At 45.9% G+C, this 24,245-nt stretch overlaps 1 protein-coding gene across 2 annotated transcripts; it reads left to right on the forward strand.

Annotated features, from left to right (window-relative positions):
- Positions 1-864: 864 nt before the first annotated feature.
- Positions 865-22,455, forward strand: LOC309885196 (ATP-binding cassette sub-family A member 9-like). 2 transcript variants are annotated; one of them, XM_082774891.1, is made up of 39 exons: positions 865-1,073; positions 2,958-3,070; positions 3,482-3,692; positions 4,052-4,210; positions 4,370-4,470; positions 5,369-5,595; positions 5,916-6,054; positions 6,425-6,610; positions 6,730-6,877; positions 7,416-7,587; positions 8,181-8,239; positions 8,662-8,772; positions 8,869-9,044; positions 9,393-9,512; positions 9,908-10,046; positions 10,303-10,393; positions 10,672-10,811; positions 11,403-11,522; positions 11,669-11,864; positions 12,479-12,645; positions 13,250-13,377; positions 13,524-13,661; positions 13,950-14,063; positions 14,260-14,430; positions 14,893-15,003; positions 15,660-15,788; positions 16,605-16,673; positions 17,071-17,162; positions 17,589-17,709; positions 18,049-18,166; positions 18,637-18,728; positions 19,113-19,279; positions 19,897-19,972; positions 20,229-20,323; positions 20,748-20,867; positions 21,069-21,209; positions 21,502-21,581; positions 21,662-21,717; positions 21,873-22,455. In XM_082774891.1, the coding sequence occupies exons 2-39, from the start codon at positions 2,969-2,971 to the stop codon at positions 21,969-21,971; spliced, it is 4,881 nt and encodes a 1,626-aa protein (XP_082631017.1). In that variant the 5' UTR covers positions 865-1,073; positions 2,958-2,968; the 3' UTR covers positions 21,972-22,455. The 2 variants fall into 2 exon arrangements, with proteins under 2 accessions (XP_082631017.1, XP_082631018.1); XM_082774892.1 differs by lacking the exons at positions 865-1,073; positions 2,958-3,070; positions 3,482-3,692; ... (4 more) ...; positions 6,425-6,610; positions 6,730-6,877 and adding an exon at positions 7,261-7,325.
- Positions 22,456-24,245: the final 1,790 nt, after the last annotated feature.

Raw genomic sequence — 24,245 nt, forward strand, 5'->3', positions numbered from 1 at the left:
TGCTTGGGCTGAATTGGCTCTAAATAATAAATGAGAAAATAATAAGCATAACAGAAACTGCCCCTTCATTCAGACAGCCATGAGCAGGACCTGGCATATCCAACCCTCTGCTTAATTCCACCACCCCCATTCGCAAGGAAGGAGGAGGTGTGCACACCCAGCAGATGCGCTGGGATGCTCCGTGTCCTGCCTCACTCCACCTCTCAGTCTGCCTGGATCTGGCTCTAAAGCATCCAAAAGGCACTTAAATGTCAGAGGGTTTTGCAGGGCAGAGCAAAGGCAGCAGCTCCAACCCCTCCTCATGCCCAGCATCTCCTTCTCACCCCGCTTCTCCAAGGGTCCCCCAGGGCTCCACAGCCGCATCCCCAGCCCGGGCACAAAATCAAAACCGTGCCCTTTAGAAGCAGGCTGTCAGTCAAAAAAAAACAAAAAAAAAAAGTTTATTTTGATGTTGGCGAGAGGCTTTGTAGTCCGAAGGGCTGTTCCCATCCAGGTGGCAGCACTTCACTGCTCTTCCCACAGCAGGGCTCGTGGCGCTGAGTTTGCAAACAAAACCGGTGTCAGCAGAGATAAGCAACAGGCAGCGGTCGCTCCTCCACCTCCAGCAGTGTGCCGAAACACTGCTGCTGACTTCAGTCTCCATTGCTGCGCTGAGAGGCGTAAGAGTTTGCCAGATGAAGGATTTTTCTATGGCTTATTGTTGGGCTTATTTTTCCTCTCTTGGCCAGGGCTCAAGAATTTCCTGAGTAACTTTTTTTTTTCAGAGAATCGGCTTCGGCGACTCCGCAACAATATGCTCAGTTTGCTTTTTATAACATAAATAAATCTGAAAATCTGCCAAGGAGGAAGGCGGGGGGGGGGGGGGGGGGGGAAAGCTGAGGAGAAGCGCGGGTCCGTGTGAGGAATGCCTTTTGGCAGAAATGCCCGAATGAAGAAACGAGTGCGTGAGCAGAGGAGCTCCGAGCACCACTGCAGCAACTGGCCAGCGTCTCCCAGGGAGCCTCAGCATCCCTGCGTCCACGGGCACGTTGCAACGAGCCATCTTTGGATTCCTTTCAGACTTTCCCACTAAGGTAAGGCTTAACCATTCTTAAAACAAACAAAAATCAGTATTTAAGAGAGATGGAAACATTCAGTAATTAGGAACAGCATAAATAATGCTGCAAGAGACATGAATGCATAGGTGGGTCCCTGGGTGTCTTTCTAACAGGCTGAGTTAAGCTTGTGCTTAAGCTTGTTGTCACTTTTAAATGTGACAGAGACTTTTCAGCCCTGCCTTGGTATGGGATAACACTGAAATGGAGCTTGGTTTGCAGCAGAGGTGTATTTCTGGCAGTTCTTGGTGCTGGGAGGATATGGTGCACTTCAGCTGAGTTCAGTACTTTTGGTCCTCCAGCACACAGAGGAGCAGATTTCTGTCCTACATGCAGAGTAAGCTAAAGATGGAACCTAAAAAAAAAAATCTTCTGTCTGTCTTTCACTGCTAAAAATTCCCACTGGGACCGGCTGGGGTCAGGCAGAGGTGGGGGTGATGGGAGGGACACGTGGGACATCCGCAATGGGACCTGGTGGCCAGCTCTGTCCCACCCGGGATTTCCTGGGTGTGAAGCTTAAATCCAGCCATGTGTCAGCTTGTCCGAGTTCAGCTCAACTCCACAATTTTGGGGAAGTCTGGAAGTGGTTACCAAAGGCTGAATTCATATTTTTATATGCCTGGACAAGGGCATCTGTAAGAGAAGAACGCATTTGGAGCATGATGGCAAAACAGCAGATTCTTGTTACCGAGCCAACATGCTCATCCCTCTCCTCCCGACGTGTCCCACAGGGGAACACCACTTCTTGCAGCAGCTTGTGGAGTGCTTGGTGCCCACCACATTGCTCCAGCAGAGCCTGGCCATTCCTCGGGCACTTGTGCTGATGCTCTGGCTGCCAGTGAGGCCAGGAGCTCAGGATTAATGTTCATTCATGCCTTAGATAACCCTGCTGCTGTGGTCCAGACCCCGTTGAAAGCCAGGGCATCTCCAGGTGCTGCATGGGGTGCACACTTCTTGCATGGAGGAGAAAATAAAAATATGGCCCCAGTGTCCATGAAATCGTACAATGTCGGATATTCAAGTGGATGGCGTGGAGAGTAATAAGGGAGGGGAAAAATGTTAATATAAACACTTGAAGAAGATAAACAGTTTGTTTATGTGAGCATAGTCCCTTTGCATCTGGTACTGTGTCCTTTCACTCATTAAAGTTACTCATGACTGTTTTCCTGATGGTTAACATAGACATACTTCATCCGCAACGTTACTCCAGCTCGCTTTTTGCCTCCGTGCCAGCATTAGTCATTATCCAGGCAATGAATCCCTGTTTTCCTTTGACCACAGATCGTAAGGATGCTGCCAGCTCTTTGGGAGCAACCCACCAATGCACACTCGTGGCTGTTTGTTTCTCTCTCATTTCCCGTGAAAAACCCCGACAATGGCAGCTCTCTGAATGCACTTCCAAGAATTTGTTCTCTCGTAGCTCCCAGTTGCCTTCAATTGACTCCGGTTTCTGCATGAGCTCAGCTTGTACCATGGCCAGGCATTGCTCAACTTGGTGTTGAGCCTATAGCACATGAAAACTACATGCAAGTAGAGTTTGGCAATTTTACTTGACCATGTAGTTGTCATTCCTTGGATACTAAGGCCAACCAAGCCAATTATGTCATGCACTCTGATTTCAACTTCAGTTAACTCCTCCCAGCCCTCTTAAAGCATGGATGCATGGAAATTGGGTCAAAATTGGTGTCTTAATGCCGAGCTGCAAGGATGGGGAACGCACTGAGGGTGATGAGGGTCTGTGGCAGTGGGATCTGCAGAGCAGGGTGCCCTGGCACACACGCAGAGGTGGTGCAAATAAAAGCAGTTGCTGCAGTTCCAGCTTTGGTTGTATCCAAGAGTAATGTTTTATTATTATTTTTTTAGTACACTCAAAGATGAGGAGACTTCAGAGAAATCTGAGTGTGTTCCAGCAAACTAAAATTCTCTTGTGGAAAAATGTACTTATCAAATGGAGGATGAAAATGCAGAGCTTTCAGGTAGTTTTATTTCATTTAATAATGATAATGATAATGATAATGATAATAATAATAATAATAATAATAATAATAAAGTGACCACTGAAGATTGTCTAACCCCTGCATTCCCTTATACTTCAATTTCTTTTTATGATGTTAACAGCTAAATTACGCTTCAGAAGCCTTTGCTGGTAATGAATGCCTTATGAGGCTATGCATTTTTAACTGATATCTGTATTTTTTGATGCATACAAGAGCACGAATGGGTTCCCTGGATGAGGTGATGTGCACAACCCAAAGACCTTGTTATTTAATTGATGTCTAAGAAACTGGTGTGACCGAGTGCCTCGTGTTTGTATTTTGATCCTGCAGAGAAGATGCTCCTATCCTGCTATACTACTAAACTCCCTTCTCCATTCTCCCCTTACCTAGGAGTGGATGCTGTCTCTGCTCTTCCTGCCACTGATGTTCATTGTGGGCAACTTCATGCTGCACATCCCCTACCCTGAGGTGCCACACAGCTACCTCGGGCAGCTGGACGACCCTGCCTATGATGCTGCTGGCGTCACCATCGCCTTTACACCCATCACCCCAACCACAAGGCAGATAATGAATGCAGTGGCCTTGAAGTCTGTAATGACAGGTATAACTTTGTCTTTTAAATATTTAGCTTTGTCTTTGTTTAATCTGTTATGTTTTGTGTTACTTATTTTCAAGTATGTTTGGTCAGTAGAGAAAATTCATCCCAAATGCCCTATTCTCACAAATATTTCTTCACAAATATTCTTCAAAACTAATTCTGGTAATTTAAACTACTAGAAAGGTTGGTGTGTGTTTCTGCAATGTAAAGCTTTGCCTAAAATCTTTGCCACTTTGTAAAGTGAGCAGAACTGCAGAAGGGGAGCTGCAACCCTGACAAAATCGGGATCTATCCCCAAAGCCTGTGCTCCCATTTCCAGAACCGCAGAAACTCATTGCAGTGTTTCTTCCTACAAACCACAGGTATAAAGCTAGAGGCAATGGACAGTGAGAGAGCCCTGGAGGAAGCCTGGATTTCGAATAATGAAATTATAGGGGTTGTATTTAAAAACAACTTCTCCTATTACCTCCGGTTTCCTACTGGGAATGTGGCTATTCCAAATGACAACCTTGGATACATAGGTAGGTACCCAGCTGTTTTCTTGTGCTCTTTGATGCCTTTATTAAACTGTCATTTTTTTAAAGTTATTGGTTCCTGTAGAGCATCTGAATCTTCAATTTTCCTCTTCTATTAAATCAACAGTGGTGTATGAGTGATGCCCTTTTCCTTCCACCCTCCAGATACCTGTTACAATTTCTCAGTACGATACTGTGACAGCCCCAAGTATTGGTACAAAGGTTTCCTGTCCCTGCAGTCCAGCATCGATGCTGCTATCATAGAGGTAAATCAGATTTATGAACTGCAGTAGGTCTCCTTGTATTTTAAACTCTGTCTAGGAAAGACAAATTGTTCTGGGACAATAACAAGGGACAGGCTTGTCTGAAAACTCTCCAGAAAAAAAAATAACATGAAATACTCAGCTGCTGGAGTGTTATTGACAGCGACAGTGGAAACTTGGATGGAATCAGCAGTTTCCTGCAGAAGAGGACTGCTTTCGATTTCATTACGAAGATTTGTACTAACTTCTGTTTATCTTCAAAATTGCAATCAGCCCTGAAGGCTGGGAACCAAACGTAACGCCACGATTTGGTCTAGAGATTTCCCAGATGTCAAGGAAAAGGCAATTCTTGCAGGAGAGCGGGGTAGTACGAACAGCTGCTGGATGATTTGGTTTCAAAGTACGCATGTCTGTCATTTCTCCTTCCCAAATCGTCCTTCAAAAATAGATCAGAAGAGGGGCCCTTGCACCTGTCTGTGCACCCCCAGCTGTCCAGGCTGCTCTCATCCCCAGGGTGAGAGTCAGGGCCCTGGGGGGTGTAAGGCACTGGTGTATCTAGATCCTCAGCACTGGGTGAGGGAAGGATTCTTCTCTCCGTAGACAAGGGAGAGAATCCAGCTGACGTGCAGACATGCAAGTGAGCAGCCCCTTGCTACTGGGATTTATTGCATTGCTTCCTGATGTTGTTTACAAAGCTGCATATAAAATAAAATAAAATAAAATAAAATAAAATAAAATAAAATAAAATAAAATAAAATAAAATAAAATAAAATAAAATAAAATAAAATAAAATAAAAATATAAAAAATCTAGGGCTGATGAATCAAGAGGTTCATTATACAGTTCCATCTCACTGTAGAAAATAAATTAAATGTTAAGATTTTGACCTTGAACTCCTTTAGGTGGTGGCAAATCATTCTGTCTGGGAAGAAATGAAGTCAATTGCCGGTGTCCGTATGAAGTCCCGGAGTGTCATCTACTCGATTACACTAGAGTACAGTTATTTCATGATTACTATAGTGATGTGTTTCTCTTCATTCATGTATTTCTTATCAATGAATGTCGTAAGGGAAAGGAAAAAGCTCAAAGTACTCATGAAGACAATGGGGCTGCAAGACATTGCATTTTGGTGAGTTCCATTGTAATTAAAATGCCTGTTTGCCAAAAAACAATATACTTTGGGCACTTGCACACTATGTTAATTAGTTAAATGGGTTTCTAAGTTTTCTCCAGTACTCTAAGAACAAGCCAGAAGGGTTGAGTATGGCAGCTGAGTATTGTTTTTCTTTGGGAATTTCCTAAGGTGGGCTATGCTGTCTGCTTTGCATAGGATACAAATGGGTTCACCCTAGAAAATAGTTAATGTTTTAATTTAAAATGGTCCTGGTGTGAAATTGTAACAACAGTTCCTCATTAAACAGCAAAGTAATGGCAGGCTTCCATCTCCAGGCTCTCCTGGAGCCTGCTCTACGCCGTTTACGTGCTGATCCTGTCCTGCCTGCTGACGGCCCTCGTGGTGCAGGAGGCTTTCTACGTCAGCAGCTTCCCTGCCGTCCTGCTGCTGTTTTTCCTCTATGGCCTCGCATGTGTAAGTCGGGTTTGAGAACCAAATTTCCCCACTGCATGGTTTATTAAGGTTTTGATGAGCCAAAACACTGCTCCAGAGCCACGCGCACCGTGGCCAGGACTGTAAATTTTACTTGGTCACGCTAAGAGAAATAAATGAGTGTTTTTTCTGGTTCAGTGCTGGGATCTGACTCGCAGCCTGGAGGTCTGACAGGCTGGATGGATGTGGCCTAGAAAGACCTGATTTGAAACTCAGGTCTACCCACTGAGAAAGGATGTTAGCGTATTTTATTACAGACCCAACCCCCCTGAGATCTCTTTGCAAGTGGGAATGTCACTGGTTATGGATATTTCTCTCCTTCAGAGCCTGAAGGCAGCCTCTGTTCTTACAGATCCACATGGTTTTCATGCTCTGCTCCCTCTTACGGACATCCAAACTTGCTGGCTCCATGGGGTTCCTCATCACCTTTCTCTTCGGCTGCCTGAGCCTCGCAGTGCTGATAGAAAATCTTCCAGAGCCTTTGAAGTGGTTTCTGGGTCTCTTTTGTCCTTTTGCATTTAATGCTGGCATTGCCAAGGTATGGGGCATTATCTCTGCCAATGAACCATCCCAGCTACTTGCTGCCCTGGGTCCCCTCAGAGCAATTTTGTGAAAAAATCCCAAATCCCCTCTCTTCAATTTTGTCCTTTATTTCAGGTTTTCCATTTGGAAAAATACGGAATAGGTTTCTCTTTTTCTAACCTTATGGAGGAATCATACTTTTTATTTTCAACTTACATTATGCTGATCTTTGACTCAGTCCTGTACATGCTGTTAGCCATGTACTTCGACAAAGTTCTGCCGGGTAAGAGCAATTTATATTTATGACCATACTTTCCTCTTTTATAGTTTTGATTTATATGGATTGCATGTAATAGCTCCTCAAGGAGCTGATGGGCTGCTCCATTGTCTAAGTCAAACAAAATAGGATTTGGATTGAAAAAAAGGTATTACCCTGCTCAGGGACTTCTTTATGTCTACCATATTCTTGTAATTCCCAAATCAAAGATAACAGAGTATTTAGGGTTTTGTTTTCCTTTCTACTTATACTTGTACTGCTGTTGAGCTGTTTCTGAGAAAATAGTCTTACTATGTTTTGGACAATATTTTAATTCATTATATAAACATTGGAATTTATTAGAAATAGCTCTGAAGCCACCTTTCTTGTTCTGCTTAACCCAGCTCCTATGCACACTGATGAAAATCCCCAACCTTTTCTTAACAGGACAAAGCACCAATCTGGGGGCAGACAGGTATTTTTCAGAAACTCCAGCATGTTTGCAGTAGGATGACACTTTGAATGTGTATTTGGGTAACCATGGATCATTTTCTGTGCTTCTCAGGGAAATATGGCATCCCACACCCAGCTTTTTTCTGCCTGAAGCCCTCATACTGGATGCGGAGCAGGAGGGGCTGCCCTGGGGAGGGACCCCACAGTGCAAGGAGCCCTGAGGAGCCCCCAGGAGATGATGTGGAGCCGGTGCCCGCCGACTTCATGGGGAAGGAGGCCATCAGGTCGAGAGAGGAGGCACTGCTAATCGTGCCCTTTGCTTGGTAGCTTGGGGCAATGCTCCCAGTACTCCACCACTCCTGTCATCAGCTCTGTTTCCATCCATCCAGGCAGTTTCTATGTCCATGAGGGCTTTGCAAACCTGTTTCACATAGAAAAATTAGGGTGAAAATGGTTAAATAGGTTATAGTTAAATAGGTCATTCATGCTGGTCACTAGTGGTGAAATTCAGGTAAACTGCTGGGTTTGTTTTCATTTCGTTTTGTTTGTTTTGTTTTGCAATACACTTGGTTAAACAACCATTATAGACAGCGAGGGGAACCCGGAGGGCAGCCTGTAGTAAAAAGCCACCCCTGGCAGTGGGCCTGACCTTGTCTTTTCAAGGTTTGGTGCTGTCAGTGCATGCCAGGTAGCGATGTCCACATCTGCAGATGGAGCATGCCCAACCCTGCCGGACCCTAATGTCACTTTGCCACGACCTCATGCTTCTCATGCCATTGCTGTCATTTCAAATCAAGACCCACAGAAATGAGAAGGGGCAACAGGGAAGTGTGTTTATGGGAATCCTGAAATAATATCTGCCTTACCTTCCTTTTAGACTCAACAATATTAAAAAGGCATATAAAAAGAAAGACAAGAAAACAGAAGCCTTAAGAGGTAGGAAAGTTGTGATATTAATTCCTATTAAAGGTGAAGAAAAGAAGTTGTGCAAATATTTCAGATGGCCAAAGAAATAAAACAATATTTGGATTGCTTGAAAAATTATCTAAGATACAGATGCAACTGATTACAATTTTATTCCATTTTTCTTGACTGATTTTCCATTCCCAGTAAGAGTAAAGAGAAGAAGAAAGCTTTTTTTCAGTTGTCATGTTGCTTTCTCTTTGTTAATTACAAATTAAAGGCAGAAGAATCTGTTCTAAGTTTGCAGAACATTTCCTCAGTTTGCTTAATGCACTTCTGACTGAATATTGCTACTCAGTTCTTATATTCCTGGACTTGTCTTGCCTTTGACAATGAGTAGAGGCAAGTAAAACTTCTTTCTTTTTTTCCCAAACTTGGTGTTGCTTTTATTCTAGGTTTGTCTTTAAATATTTACGAGGGTCAGATCACTGCCTTACTCGGTCACAGTGGGGCTGGAAAGACAACGTTGTTAAATGTCCTCAGCGGACTGACTCTGCCTTCTGAAGGTAGGACTGCAAAGGGTAGGGTAGGATGGGGGGGCTTGATTTAGGACCTCTAAAGACCAATTCTTTCCCACCCCTTGTGTTTATTTGTATAAACAGGCTCTGCAACCATCTATGACTACAAGCTCTCTGAAATAGGAGACAGGGAAGAGATCAGAGAGATGATCGGCATTTGCCCACAGTTCAATGTACAGTTCGAAGTCCTGACGGTGAAAGAAAACCTGCGAACTTTTGCAGAGATCAAGGGCATCAAGTCCAGAGAGGTAGAGCGAGAGGTAAGGGGGTGTTCCCCTGAAGGGCATCACTGCCTGGCAAGGGCAGGCAAACCCCTCATTTCAGCAAAGGTTTGCTGGGCAGTGCAAAGCTCAGAGGGCTGGCTGTTTCCCCTGAAAATTGAAGCTGGTGTAGAGCTTCTGCCAGGCAGATTTGGGGGCTCAGTGCAACCAAAACTACTCAACTCTTTGCCTTAAAGAGGGCAGGGGGCGTTCTTGGGGGGCAGGCAGGAGCCAGGCACTGGGAAGCACCCTTGGGAGCTGCTCCCAAGGCAGCCAGATCTCCTCTGTGGCTCCCAAAGGACAGAAGGGCAGCTGGTGCTGGGAGCGGACTTTCTTGTGCTTTTCTAGGTGCAAACCATTTTGGAGCTGCTGGACATCAGTAATGTTCAGGACACTCAAGCTGAGAAACTCAGCGGTGGGCAAAAAAGGAAGTTATCCATTGGGATAGCCATGCTTGGGAGCCCCCAGGTAAATTACCTATGGCTTTAAATTTTAGTTTTTTTTTGTTTGTTTGTTTGTTTGTTTTTGTTTTGTTTTGTTTTGTTTTGTTTATTAAAATTTAATTTTAAATTACCAGGTATATTGCCTATGGCTCTGTCATGTAGGGAACATTTGGGTCCATTTGATAATTTTAATGTGGTCATCGTTATGTTGGAACAATGGTAAATTCTTAATCTTAATTTTGCTGATCTAGTTTAAAGCAGAGAGCTGCCTGAGCTCTGCGCAGCTCCCAGAATGGTTGCTCCTGCAAACCAGGTGGCCTGGCTCTGCTGGTGCCAGGACCTGGCCTCTCAGGGACCACCAAATCCACAAAGTGGGCAAGTGTTCCTGCAGTGAAGTGCCTGAGTGCATCCCTCGTGCAGGTGCTGCTGCTGGATGAGCCGACGGCTGGGCTGGATCCTCTTTCCCGGCACCAGGTGTGGAGCCTGCTGAAGGAGCAGAGAGCTGGTCGGGTGATCCTGTTCAGCACCCAGTTCATGGACGAGGCCGACATCCTCGCTGGTGAGCACAGGCTCAGCCTCTGCAAGGATGCAGAACATCCCTGGCACAGGAATGCCTTCCCCAGGCCAACCAGCTTGGGATGAAAACCTGGGTCAAAGGGATCTGCCCCCTGAAAAGCAAAGAACATCGTTGATCTGCCTTTGGGGAAAAAAAAAGAAAAAAAAAAAAAAAGAAAAAAAAATAATAATATGTGTGTATATATATACACAAAACACCACTATACATTTTACATTCCTTTGATGTTTTGTTTCTTTAGACCGCAAGGCTTTTATCTCGCATGGGAGGCTGAAGTGTGTTGGCTCTTCCCTGTTCTTGAAGAAAAAATGGGGGATCGGCTATCATTTAAGGTATCTGCTTCAGCCCTATACTGGTGTCTGGGAATATGCATGTACAGGAATCTGCCAGAAGGACTGTAAGAAGGAAACCGTCAAAGCAGCAAAATGAGCTGAATTCATATTCAGTTAAATTAACTGAAGCAGTACTATGCTCGAGAGAATTAATGAAGTTTGCTGGAATTTTTATTTTATCCATCCTAGCAAATACAGTGCTTTTTCATTTTTGTTTTGTTTTTATAAAAATTAACCATCTGTCTTGTGTTTTGTTTTGCTTTTTTTCATCTGAACAGGATCCATGTCAGTGAGTCCTGTAACGTAGAGAGCGTGACATCTCTGGTTAGGCAGCACATCCCCAACGTCATATTCTCGGGACACGGCCAATATGAGCTGAGATATAAACTGCCATTAGAAAACGTGAATAAATTCCCAGGTAATGTACATGACAATAATTGAGAATTGTCCATAGTGGGATAAAAATAATCAGAAATGTATGTGAGGAAAGAGAAATGAAGACTCTCAGAAGACTCAGCACGGGTCACATGAGGACTTCAGAACAGTTGTATTTTTTTTTCTTCCTACAATTTGGGCATCCATACAGTTCAGATCAAATAGTGTAATGAATGCTCTTCTTCTGCTTGTAATGAAACATGTGACAGGCAACCTGGGCCACAAGTGTTACTGCGGGTTATTTTTTCTTGATGGTAAAAGAAATAACAGTGATAAGAGGAAACTCCACATAACTGGTACTACTCCGTACCTGCAGCAGCAGCAGGCAGATGCTCACTCACCCACGTGTGCCATGCTCAGTCTGGCAGCCCCATGGCCCTGCTGCTGCCCCAGAGGCATAGTCTGAAACATGATTTATGTGTACGGCAGCTTTGGGTTCCCTCCAAATGCTTTGCATCCTGGCAGTTAACGTTTTATCCCTTTCCCTGCTGACTTCAGCTGCACCAAAGTTTAGTCCCTCGAGACGTGCTCGTGCAGGAAACCTGAAGGCACTGACGGTCTCTGTGTCACACAGATCTGTTCCGTGGCCTCGACAGCTGCTCCGACCAGGGAATTATCAATTATGGAGTTAGCATGACAACCCTGGAGGATGTTTTCCTGAGGCTGGAAGAAGAAGCCACATTGGGACAAGAAGGTACAAGTGTGACCGCAAACACACAACCCCCAGCCAAAGAGCCCGGCTGCTTTACAACCCCAGCAGCCGATCACCAGGGGGCTCATACTTTTCCCCACATTGTAATGTAAAAGCTGGTTTCAGACATGACTGCGTGTGCTCCACAGATGAGCATGTCCCTGGGGAGGAGTGGGCAGAAGCAGGACCGCGGTGCCCTGAGGAGATGGAGCCGGGCTCCCTGCTGCTCTCGGGCACCAGCAAGGCGATGGTGAGCGGCGCGGCGCTCTGGAGGCAGCAGGTCTCTGCCATGGCCTGGGTGCACTTCCTAAAGCTCAAGGGTTCGGTGAAAAACCTCCGGTCCATGTGAGTACCAAAGGGATGCTCTCAAGCAGAGCTGGAGCTCAATGCGGTCACAGCAGGGGGGATGATTTTCACACTCGTGTTCTGATGAGCATCTGGAGTAATTGATGTCACGTCTTGGCTATGGATGGTTTTGGCAATCTGCACTTAGAGATGAGGAAAGCTGTTTCCTTTCCAGTGCCAGTAATATAAAACCTGCCTCAAACACACACGTGCCTCTCCCATCTCTCTCTTTCCCTCTCTCTTTAAAGTTTTAATACTTGGTATCCTTTGTGCAGCTTCTTTCCTACACTGAGTGATTTATGCAAGGGAAACCAATTTTCTCTCTGAATAAAATGATAATTTAGGAACAGTTTTATTTCAGGTAGGGAAGGGAATTTTAAAATAAACTAATGTGTACAAACAGCAAGGAAAATATTGCTTTCAGACTTCCTTTTTAATTTTATATTTTTTTAAAACTTCTCTCATGTTGTCAGTGCCTGAGCTCATTTGGCCCCATCAGTCTTCAGTCTGGCACACGAGAAGGGAGATGCGGGGGTAGCATATCCTTCCCAATACACACACAGTCTACAAAATACCCACTTTCCGAGTGTTTATTCACTTCTCTCTTAATGTAGTTTGCTGCTCTATGTGGTTTTTCTGCTTCCTCTGGTTTTGCAACTGGCCCTGGTTGCTGCCTGGCAGAGCATGAGCGCCTGGGAGCTCTCCTCGGCGCGGTACTTCATGCCCCTGGGGAAGAGGGCTCCAGCGGAGACCACCAGCCTGCTGGTCCACAACAGCACGGGTGAGGGGAAGGGGCAGGGAGGTTCCTTGTCATCCTGTCCTGTTCGGGGCTGTTCTCTCCCATTAAGGAAAAGAAGGGAAAGGGACGATGGTTGTAGGATGAAGGGGGTGTAAAGGGTGGTGAAAGTTTTGGTGAGAGCAGAGCAGGGTAATCACCATTTTAGAGGGTTGTGAATGAAGCCTACTTTTGCTTCAGCAGCTGATGAGGTCCTGATGCAGACATGAAAAGGGATATCCCAGCAGATGGGATTAGAAGGGAGGCTGTTCTTTCCCTGCCCCAAATTCTGCTTTTTCAGAGTGTGCGTCTTACTGGGCACCACGCTCCAGCAAGGACACAGTAATCCTTGATCAGCCTGCTTCCAGAGTTTTACCTTTGACATTCCTCTTAGTGGATGTTATTTAAAAAAAAAAAAAAAAAAGGGCAAAAATTCAGTCAGTGAGTGTGTAATCCATTAACTTCACAAAAACGACGTGCTGTCTGGCTTCCCTGGTCATTAGATTTTGTCTGCTTTTTTGTTTGGTGGTCATGGATTCAAAAAAGAAACCATCAAAGCCTCTTTTGTTGCTCAGTATTATGATTCCTCTGCTTTTGGCTTTCACACCAGGCTCAGGCATTGAAGACTTTATCCACACTCTCGAGAGCCAAGATCTCACAGTGGAAATCACAAGCCAGGAAAATATCACAGAAGAGCTGAAACACAATGGGGCTATAAAAGTGTCTCGTGAAGGCCAGGTGAGGATTTTTCCTCTTGCCCTACCATTTCTTCCTAACAATTTAAGAATTAAGCAATTGACACACAAGGCATAAGCAGAATTAGCTATTTCAGGCTTGGATTCTCTTGGCCAAGAGTTTTCACCTTTGTTTCTTGCTCTTTGAAGAGCTACAGGTTCACCATCTTGTGCCACATGGAGGCCGTCAACTGCTTCCCAGTGCTCGTGAACATCATCAGCAACGCTCTGCTGAGAGCTCTCAACTCCACCACGCACATTCGGATCTGGAGTCACCCTTTTTTCTCTGTAAGTGTCAGGGTCTGATAGCTGGGTGTCAAAGAACAGTTCTTAAAAAAGGCTTCAGGTCTCAGCGAGCCATCAGATTGCAGCAGGGAGGCACGTGGAGCCTCTCCTCTCCAGTGAAAGCACTTTGCCGTGGTTGTGAGGAAAACCTTCCTCCTGCCAAAATTTGGCTAAAGGCCCGCCTTGTTCTCATTGTCTTGTACTCCTCGAGAAATGCAGCGAAATGAACTGTGGCATCCAGCCACTGCGCTGCACATGTTCTCTACAAACCTTTTGTTCTTCTCTTTTCAGATAGATAATCCACGATTCTGGGATTACTTTGTTTCTTTCTACCTCATTTACATGCTGTTGCTGTTCCCTGGTTTTCCTCCTCACTTTGCGATGGGCTACTTGCAGGATTATAAGGTAAATTCACTGAAATGGAGCAGGTTGGGGTTCATAACTGTATTGCCATGAAGATGTTTGAATACGATGGGCATCTCAAGGGATTTTTTCACTATGTGGCCATGAGCCAGCACAGAATGCTAGAAGATGATAAATAAGTAAATAAATTTGGCATTTAACCAGCCAAATGGCAGCTGGCCAACATGTGCCTTCCCAGACAGGAGCTCGTGCCCAGCTGCGGGTCTCGGGGCTCTTCCCCTCGGCGTACTGGTGCGGCCAGGCGCTGGTGGACATCCCTCTCTGCTGGCTCCTTCTCTTCTCCATGTTCGGCCTTCAGTTCGCCATGAGCAACAAGATTTCCGGGAGCATCGGCAACATCTTCTTGCTGGTACGTCCTCTCCTGGTGGTTGTTGGTTCATTAGTGCGGGATTTGGGTAAAGATTTGAGCAAGAGTAAGGGTAGCTGAGACAGCAGCCAGCAGTCTAGGGAGGCAGCTTTTTTCAGGAAATCTCCATAAAGCAATGCAGGACCATGGAAGGATTTAGCAGTTCATTTTCAGCAGGCAGGACTAAAATGCATGAGTGTAGCCAATGCTGGCACACCTACAGGTTCCCAAATCCTTACTGCCCTTCTCCTCGTTTCACCTCCTATGAGGATTTCCCCAGCTGGAAATGAAAGGCAATAAATCTTGTCTTAATACGTTCCTTCACACTCAGCAGTCAATTTGTGGTAATTTCTGAATGCCCTGATCTTAATTTATGGCTATGTAAACTGAACCACACTGCTGCATACAGGTTTCTGGTTGTTGACACAGCTCCATTTTCTCTAATAAAAGCACTTTTCTCTGCAGGTCATGGGTGCTTTGGGCTACGGAGTTTCCATTGTTCTCTTCATCTATTTAATCTCCTTCATCTTTCGCAAAGGATGGAACTGTGATTTTTGGTCTTTTATCCTGATCGTGGTAAGCATATGGCTAGATAATGTGATGTAGGGTTTACAGAAAAGTATTCTGAGCTCTTAAAGATGAACTAGAGATCAAGATATCAAGTATAGGTCCAAGACATAGATAAGGACATATGTTTTATAGTAGGCAGTTCTATGTACATTAGCATCACTGTGTTCTGCTCAGTGCCAGTCCCTCTCTTTTCCCCCAGCCCTTTGCTCTCACATTTCTGGAAATAAGGATTCATTTCACATTTTGGACCATTGCAAATCTTGTTCTCCTGCCCAAAGGTCTTGCTCAAGGTAAAGTTTCAAAAGCAAACTAACAGGGAGCTTGTATTCCGTTCCCTTATTCTGGGCAGCTCAGGTGGGTATTTGGCACGGACTGGGATGGGAACAGGATGAGAAGCCATACTGTTTTATTCTGCCCAAAGCAGCCCTGTTTCTGGACTTTCCCCAGCTGGCCCAAGCCAGCAGCCTTCCCTTAGGCAGAGACAGCTGAGTGCCTTCTGCATCCTTACCCTTCTGCATCCTTACCCTTTTTTCTCTGTATGTTTCTTGTCCATTTTGAGAAATTCAACAGGGAACTGAAAATGTACATCTATGCAATTTTGATGACCAGTGAGGAGTGTATCCCTTTGTATCAGCTGAGTAACTCTCTTGTTTTGTTTTTAGGTATGCCTCGTGTCTTTTATCATCAGCCGAGTCATGGATTACACACTTGATATGAGTGTCTCCCTCTACCTCATGTCTCTCTTGATTCCCCTGTACCCATTGCTGGGCGTTACGATCAACAGCGAGCAGGTAGGCAGGGGCACTGGGTGGCGAGAGACCCACAGCTCTATACGAATTCTGCACAACAAAAGCATTTGCTCTGGCAAGCAAAGTCTGGTGCTGATCACATGCTGCATCCTGGGAAGACTCATTAGTTTCTTCGTGTGGGTAGGATTTTCCAAACCATCAGAGCGCATTGTTGGATAACCATGTCAGATCAGATGTAATTTATCCAGCTGCTCGTTACTGCTAGGGGCTACTTCTCGTGCAGTTGAGCCATGCCTGTAGATTAGGTAAGCAATCTTAATTCTTTCCATGCAAAGTCAAATAACTTGGCCTAAGCAACCGTAAGAGAAAATTTGAGGTTATACATCTGACTTTGCATGGAAAGCGTATGAGCGTTATGAAAACCCACGAGGCACTTTACTTCTTCTCAGCTAGGGGTGATCGTGGAAAGGCAGCTCAGAATTTAACAAAACCCTCCAACTATGTGCAAGACTTTTTATGTGTTATAAGTGACTCAGGAGTGAAGTCCAAACAGAAGAGAGTCCTGCTTTGTCCTGTCCCCCTCTGTTGGGCCCCCAAGGAGGAGGAGACCAGATGTTTTCCTCTAATAGACCATTATCCCCCCAAAAAAAGTCTGATGCACCTCCTGAGTGCTGGGCCATTTTCTGGAACTGGGGTGCCCAAGTCCAAGGGTCTGTATGGTGAACATTTCGGGTAAATCAGAAACTTTTATATGTTGTTGTTGTATTTTCTGTTTGTATTTAAGCCTTCCAACACTAGCCAGCTTTATATTAAAAAACTGCAGGTCTTCACTACATATATATATTTTTATTCTTGCAGATTTTTGTAGAGGACGCTGACTTAATTGCTGCTAGTCCCAGGAACCATGTGCTAATAGCCGTCTTTGCAGTAAGAAAACATTTAAGATTAATTTGATTTAGGAATGTGTGTCTCCCAAACCCTGTCCTCAGCTAAGAGGAAGCTCATTTCATGTAGAAGGTGGATGTCGGGGGGTCTGGATGACAGATTGCCCACCTGTGCAAAAATAGCTTTGCTCCTTTGAAACAGGTAAGGGAAAATGAAATGAGCCTAGCTCGCTTAATGCTTCTGCCATTGATGTTTCGTGCATTGATAAATGATAGCAGAGTTCACCGCCTTCAGGATTACCCCGAGTTAGATGGTAATGGGCTTTTCCACACACTGGGTTTCCCCCTCACCTCTTTTATAACACTGCCTCCATCTTTTCAGCTTCAGCCACAGTAGAAAGGAAGGCAAGGCTGTTAATGTGCCAACCTCTATTTTTCAGCCTTATATCCATTCTGTGGGTTTCATTTTTCTTCTTCGGTATTTGGAGATAAAATATGGAAGAACAGTTCTGAGAAAGGACCCGGTATTTAGGTTTGTATAAACACACATGCACCCCAGGCACATGCGAGATCTAATCTCTTGGCACACTGCTTTTCCTTGAAGACATTTAGATCAAATGTCAGGATTTTCATGTCCCTATTTCTGTTTTCTTTATTTTTACTACTGGTGGTTTTTTTATAACTAAAATCCCTTCTTAAATCCTGCAATGTTATGATAGCATAAAACAGCCCTCAAGCTTTTTAGTGCCTCCACATGGTGCTGCCTGTGCTGTGAGGAGGTACTAGCCTGCTTCTCCATACAACGCAGAAAGCCCTGCAGAAAATAATGATAAAAAAGAAAAGAAAAAAAAAAAAAAAAAAAAAGGAAATGTTGAACCAGTCTTGGCCTATCCAAAATGTGTTGGTGGAAAACAAGGGTAAAGACTAAACTGCTAAGATGAACCTGTTGGGTTTGTAGAATTTCCCCAAGAAATGAGAGCAGCCACCAGCATCCTGAGGAGCAAGAAGAGGAGGATGAAGATGTTAAAGCTGAAAGAGCAGCAGTGAGAAATGCCATCATAGCTCCGAGTCAGGAGGAGGTAAGACCGAGTGTGGTCCTTCCCTCTTTATTTGATATCAGTAATAGAACTTCTGGTTAAAATAAATAAATAAATAACAAGATTAATAAAGGCAAGTCAATGCTCTGGCTGTATTACTCCTCGGTAGGAAAATCCAGCCCTCAAAGGGACAGAGTGGGTCCCATCAGGATAGAGAAAAAAGCTTTTAAGAGCACTCCTCAGACTCTCAGAGAACTACAAATCAAATTCAAAGATCTTTATAGGTTGTTTTGCTTTTTTTTTTTAATGGAAAAATATTACTGAAGTATTAATGCTCCCCAATATAATAGACTAATCTTTCTTCCTCCTGCTTGCTTTCAGAAATCAGTTATTATTGTCAGCAATCTATGCAAGGAATATAAAACAAAGAAAGCGGGTTCTGTTTTTAAGAAGAAGAAGAAAATGGCCACCAAAAATATCTCTTTTTGTGTTAATAAAGGTGAGAAGTGGAACTGTTTTACTCACCCTGTTACTCATACCCAAAGAGATAATCCTCTGAAGAGTCTCAGTCATCTGAGCCACGACATAAAGGCAGAATCTGTTTGCTCCATGGTTAAGGCATATCTGTGCTATGGCCGATGTGGTAATGAATAAGATGGATGCATCCAATTAATCTCTGATCCAATTAGACCTCTGATTTAAAATGCCATAACCCCCTCTGCAGCAGTCACTGCAATTCCTAGGTGACCTCAGAGCAGTGTTCAGACTCACATTGGCTATAGAGTTGAAATGTAATTTATGGACTCTCAGAGTATATATTTATACAGCTGTTTAATTTTATTTGATCTTTGCTATTAATACATTCTCTTTTAAGCTTTTTTTTTTTTTTTCTTTTCTTTTAATAGGACTCTGCCTGATATATTTGTTAAATGGTGATTATTACTAATAAGTGTTTTGTCCTGATTTCAGGGGAAGTATTGGGACTTTTGGGGCCAAACGGAGCTGGAAAAAGCACAGCTATCAAGATGATTGCTGGAGAGACGACACCAACTGCTGGGCAGGTAGGAGGCACCTGGAGTCTGGAGAGAAGGGATAAATGTCCACAAAAAGTGCACATGCAAAGCTTGCACCTAGCTATTGAATGATTTTCTTCAAAGCAGTATGAGGGACCAAGGTTTTAAGCAAATCATTTGTGCCATTAAATTAAATGGTGTATTAATAAAAATTATCGTGAATCACTTTTAGCTTTACCAATCACTTGCATCTCCCTGGATTCACCGTGACTATATTTAGGAGCCATGTAGCCAAGGGCTGCAAAATCAGCCCTTTGCTTCTTGGGTTTCCCTCCCCGTTGAATCCTGCTGAAACCCCCTGGCCTTCCTCTGAGCCCTATGCCTGGGTCTGGGCAAGGTTGGGAGAGGTGAAACATCGGCGTGGTTGTACAGGTGCTGCTGCGGAGGCGAGAAGGAGCGACATGCTGCCTTCAGGACCACCTGGGGCACTGCCCACAGGACGACCCGCTCTGGCCGGACCTCACCGTGCACCAGCACCTCCAGGTCTACGCGGCCGTGAAAGGAGTGCGCAAGGAGGATATGGCTGCTGCTGTCAACCGGTACGGGGCAGGGTGGTGCCAGGTCTTGGACAAGGTTTTATTCCTCTTCCTAAGGCACAGGGAGGAGACCAGAAGGTCAAAGTCCTCTGTGAGCCAGGGGGCACCTTGGAAGGAACTCGGGAAATGAATCTGCAAAAGCGATTTTGTGCTGAATGCTGTGATTAAGTGAGTGGGCTGAGAAAATCTCCAATTTACCTAAGTGTGTTTGGTGGGGATAGATTTACCACTGACGTCCCTTTTAAGTACGTTATCTGCAGGAAGCATTTCTAAAATCTCGGGTTTTATTGTTTGGCACTACAAGAAGGGTGCTTAAGTGCTGCCTGCTGAGCTGACACCGGCAAGGTGGAGTGGATTTATAATGCTGTTGACACGAGTGATTGTTCTTAGAAAAGAGTTTGTGGCCTATTCAGTGCACTCTGCTTCAAATATTCATTCACATTTTTACAACACAATAAATGTTTAATGAAAACAAACAGGAGCCAAGAACCAGGGGAAGAAAGTTCTGTTTTCTTATTGTTTTGGAAACCTCTGATTAGAGTATTCAATTGGGAATAACAAAAACGTCGGTTTTGATGTGTTTTTTGTTTTTTTTTTTCCTTTGTTCCCTTCCCCCACAGAATAGTGAATGCTCTGGAGCTTCAGGACTACTTAAAAAAATCAGCGAGAAAATTATCTGCTGGGATAACCAGAAAGGTGCTTTTTTTGTTCCTATGCTGAGCGTTGCAAAATGCCCTCTGTGAGCAGTGGGACCTGTGTGTGCTCCCAGCCCCCAGGAGAGCATCGCATTGCACCCCACGGTGGGCTGAGCTCACCCAGCATCTTCTAAGTTTGTGTCTCCTAAAACCAGAGGCTCAGTTCCCATAAGCAATGTGATGCTGCCCACAGCCCTTTGCAGACAGGGTGCTGGGGGCTGCAGCAGACCTGACCCCAGCCCCTTTCCCTTCTGCAGCTCTGCTTCGCCATGTGCATGCTGGGCAACCCCGCGGTGCTGCTCCTGGATGAGCCATCGACCGGCATGGACCCCAAGGGGCAGCGCTGTGTCTGGTGAGTAGGACCCGGGCACCGAGCGGTAAATGTGTAGGGTTAGGTAAAGGGCATTTTACCTCATCTGCGGTTAGTGCTGCTCACGTTGGGCCAGTGGTTTTATCAGAATCGCTGTTTTCCTGGATCTCCCCAACTAATGCATGAGCAAGAAAAGAGAAGCCCTTTTTCTTTTGAATCTATCATTGTTGTAGATTTTACGATGGTTGTATATGGATTTAAGAGTCCATAATTGGACTTGAGTCAAAAATAAGAAAAATTCTCATTATTTCCAAGTGTCACCAGTCTAAAGTTTTTATATCCTTTTATGTTAGTTTTAGGGGTAGGCGTATTTGGAGGGGCAAAAAGGTTTAAGAAAACATGTCTGGCATTTCTAGGGAGTGTTGGCTTTTCTTTTTTTTTTTCTTTTTTTTTCCTGTGTCCTCAGGAAAATGATCCGTGCCGCCCTGAAAACCAAGGAGACGGGGGCCATTCTGACCACGCACTACATGGAGGAGGCGGAGGCGGTGTGCGACCGTGTGGCCATCCTGGTGGCTGGGCAGCTACGGTGGGCAGTGGTGTGGCTGGGACAGGAAATATTTTTTAGCCCCCCTGGGTCCAATGGGGTCTTCCCCTCCAGCCTCGGCCTCCTGAGCCCCCCAGCATGGGCGTTATGAAGTGCTCCCCATTGCAGGACGATTTGGGAAGGAGCAGACAGCTGGGGATCAGTGGTTTCACACTGACTTCATGCTTTACCCCTCCTCTGCAGGTGCATTGGCTCCATTCAGTACCTGAAGAGCAAGTTTGGCAAAGGCTACCTGCTGGAAATTAAAGTCAAGGACCCAGAGAGCACGGATCTCCTCCACACTGAGGTTCTGAGGATTTTCCCGAGTGCAGCCCGTCAGGAGCGGTGAGTATAAATACAGGATGAACAGAGGCTCCAGGATCACCTCTTCCCCAAAAGTGTGCCCAGTGCAGTGGGCAAATGCAGGATTCAGGTGAAGAGAGGCAGAGGGGTCAGAGTCCCTCTGTAGGGATCTGGTCCCATAATGTCACCAAGTCCAGCCCTGCTGCCATCCCCACAATAAAACACCCACAGGTCCAGCTCATAGTGTGACATGAAAAAAGGCATTTTTCATGGTAAAAAACAGTATTGACAATGGTCAATACCGAGCAGGAATCACCTCTTCTTTTCCTCCCAGGTTCCCCTCTTTGCTCGTCTACAAGGTCCCAATGGAAGATGCGCTGCCCCTGTCCCAGTCTTTCGCCAAGCTAGAGGAAGGTAAGAGCAAGGGAAGATGGCTTTTTGAAAAGGTGGAGCACCGACTGGTAATTTTCAGCTCTATTTCCATTTCTCCACAGCCAAGCAGAACTTCAGCCTCGAGGAGTACAGCTTCTCTTTGAACACTTTGGCTCAGGTAGGTGACAGACGTGCTGCAAAGGCGTGAGCAGGAACAGAAGCCAGGTCTGGGCAGGAGGCAAGAAACTGCAGGAGCTGCACCGCCTGCAAAGGTGCATCAGAGGGTTAGGGAGGGTCTGAGAAGTGATCCGAACTTCATGTTGCCCATTTCAGGTGTTTTTGGAACTCTCCCGAGAGCAAGAGAAGGATAATTTCGATCTGGCTTTGGATGGGGCTTTCGAATGGAAACAGCTGCAGCAGGAGGACAGTTAGAGACCCACGATGCTCATTTACACATTACTCCGTATTAACCTAAGTGGTGTGATATTGCACGTATTTACTGTCATTATCGGTGTACCAGGAGGAGGAGGAGGAGCTCTGCCAAGGGCATTTCTTACAGCATTTCACCTGGACTCTGGGGGTGTCTGCACCGAGCCCTGCCCCAGGCTGAGTTTCTGAGGGCTGGTTGATAAAATGCTGCCCGCTGCGAGAGCTCTTGTCGAAGGGAGCAGCTCAGAGCAGAGGCTGAGGGAGCAGAGGGACCAGAAGGGTGTGAGAAGGGTCCTGGCTCATCTCTAGGGACCAAGGTTTTGCTTTGCTCGGTGGGTCTGGGTGCAGCAGGGAATCTGGACACACTGCCAATCTCCTGGGCTCATCTCCTGCCAACATGTGGGACTGTGCCTGAGACACGTTTAAATACATCTTATTAAAATTTACACTGTATTTTTATATCCTTCCAATAAATGTCTCTATAGAAACCGCAGCAACACCCTCATATGTCATTACTGCTGCGGACCCCCAGCAGTAGCTCAGCACGCTCACCCTCCTCCCCCTGGGGATGGAGGTGGCCGCAGTGGGGCTGAGGGGTTTTGGCAGGGCAGGGGATGAAGAAGCTGCGTGCTGCAGGAGCTGCTGGTGAGCCTGGGCAGGCCTCAGGGCTGTCAGAATTTGGGGTCAGCTCACAGCGTTGGAGCTGCATTTTCTGAATTCATGGAAACGACCTCCAGCCAGAAAGTCCCGGATCAGCAAACAGATGGCCAGTAAGACAGCGATGGGGAAATATCTGCTCCATCTGCCCTGGTGCCCACGAGGCACCATCCCACACCCAGCCAGCGGCCAGATCCCCCCAAAAGGCTGTCACCACTTGGGCAGGGGTCCTGAGCCTGCAAGCAGCCACTCCCCGGGGCACGGCTCGCCTTGGCTGTTTTGCAGTCGAGGTCGGAGTGCTCCTCGCACCCCTGGAGCAGCAGCCTCCTGTCAGCAGCTTGTTACGGCCCGCGCTGTGAGTTTGTTCTAGCCGAGGGGAAGCTGAAGAGCTGCCAGCTGCAAAGCCTTCGGAGGGCAGGGCAGGAGCAGCGTGTGAAAACGAGAGCAGTAACGGGGGACGTGCTCCTCTGGCGCAGCCTCTGGCAGGAAAGCATTTAGGGCTCGCAACCCACCGAGGGTCATGGCAGCAGCACAGAAATATTTTCCGTGGAAAGTGGAAGTCCTGGTACATTTGCAGAGTTTCTGGAAAGGGAAGGGATGGGAGATGCTGTTAATCTTTCTGGAAAGCAAAGCTGCTGCTAGTTCTTCTCGTCTCTATATATCCATCACTCCCTTCTAGAGTTGCTCTGCACTTGAAAATTAACCTCGTACCTGCTCAGGGCTTTATCTTTTTGCTGCAATGGCCAGTGAATATGCCACAAGTCAAAACCAGGACACGGCCTTCCCTGGGTGTCCTGGGTGTTTCCAGGTGTCCCAGAAGGGCAATGGTGTATGGCCATGGTCAGGAGCCGGGCAGACCTTGCAGGAGCAGTGGTTCCAACCCTAAATTGTGCTCTGAAACCCATCAGATCTGGTTTGTTGTGGGCAAGCAAAATGCAGGGCCCCAAACCCTGCCATGGGAAGTGTCTCAGTGGCATGACATGGGAAATGATGTGGTGCTCTATGCCAGCCCTGAGAAGAGTTTGAATTTATATCACCTATAATTCTTACATGCAACATCCCCATGCCTGATCCAACAAACCCTTCCTGCTCTTCATATCAGCAATTCCATGAGTCAGCTCTTTGGAAGGATTCGTTTCCTCTGGTGTAAAGATTAATGAGAGGATTTTCCTCCTGGAAAAAAAAAAACAAAAAAAAACAGGCACGCGTTATGCCTGCACTCAGCTCGTTTGCTGGAGCTAAAACCCTCACAGAAGATATGAATCCAGATTTCTTTACATAACCTGGTGGCTGTGTCGCAATCTCTGCCTGTGTAGGTTGCACACCCAGCCCCAAACCGCGCCTGGTGCTCGGGGCGCTCGCTCAGAGGGCTCCTTGTTCCCTCCCGCTTGCACAACAGCTCCTCTTTTACTCCCCGCCCCTGGGAAATGGGGTATGTGAAATCCCCAAGCATTTCGGTCACCTTCTCCTGCACTGGGCTGCAGAAAATGCAAACTCGGTGAAAGGGAAGGGGTCTCTGCGGCTGTGAGGAACTCAGGGCTGTGCAAGCCATGACCCTCTCCATATCACAGCAGTTTATATCATATTTTGCTGTTCCCCTCCATATCTCTGTCCCTACAT

Source organism: Aythya marila (genome assembly GCF_965140915.1).
Source record: "Aythya marila genome assembly, chromosome: 18".
Classification (NCBI taxonomy): domain Eukaryota; kingdom Metazoa; phylum Chordata; class Aves; order Anseriformes; family Anatidae; genus Aythya; species Aythya marila.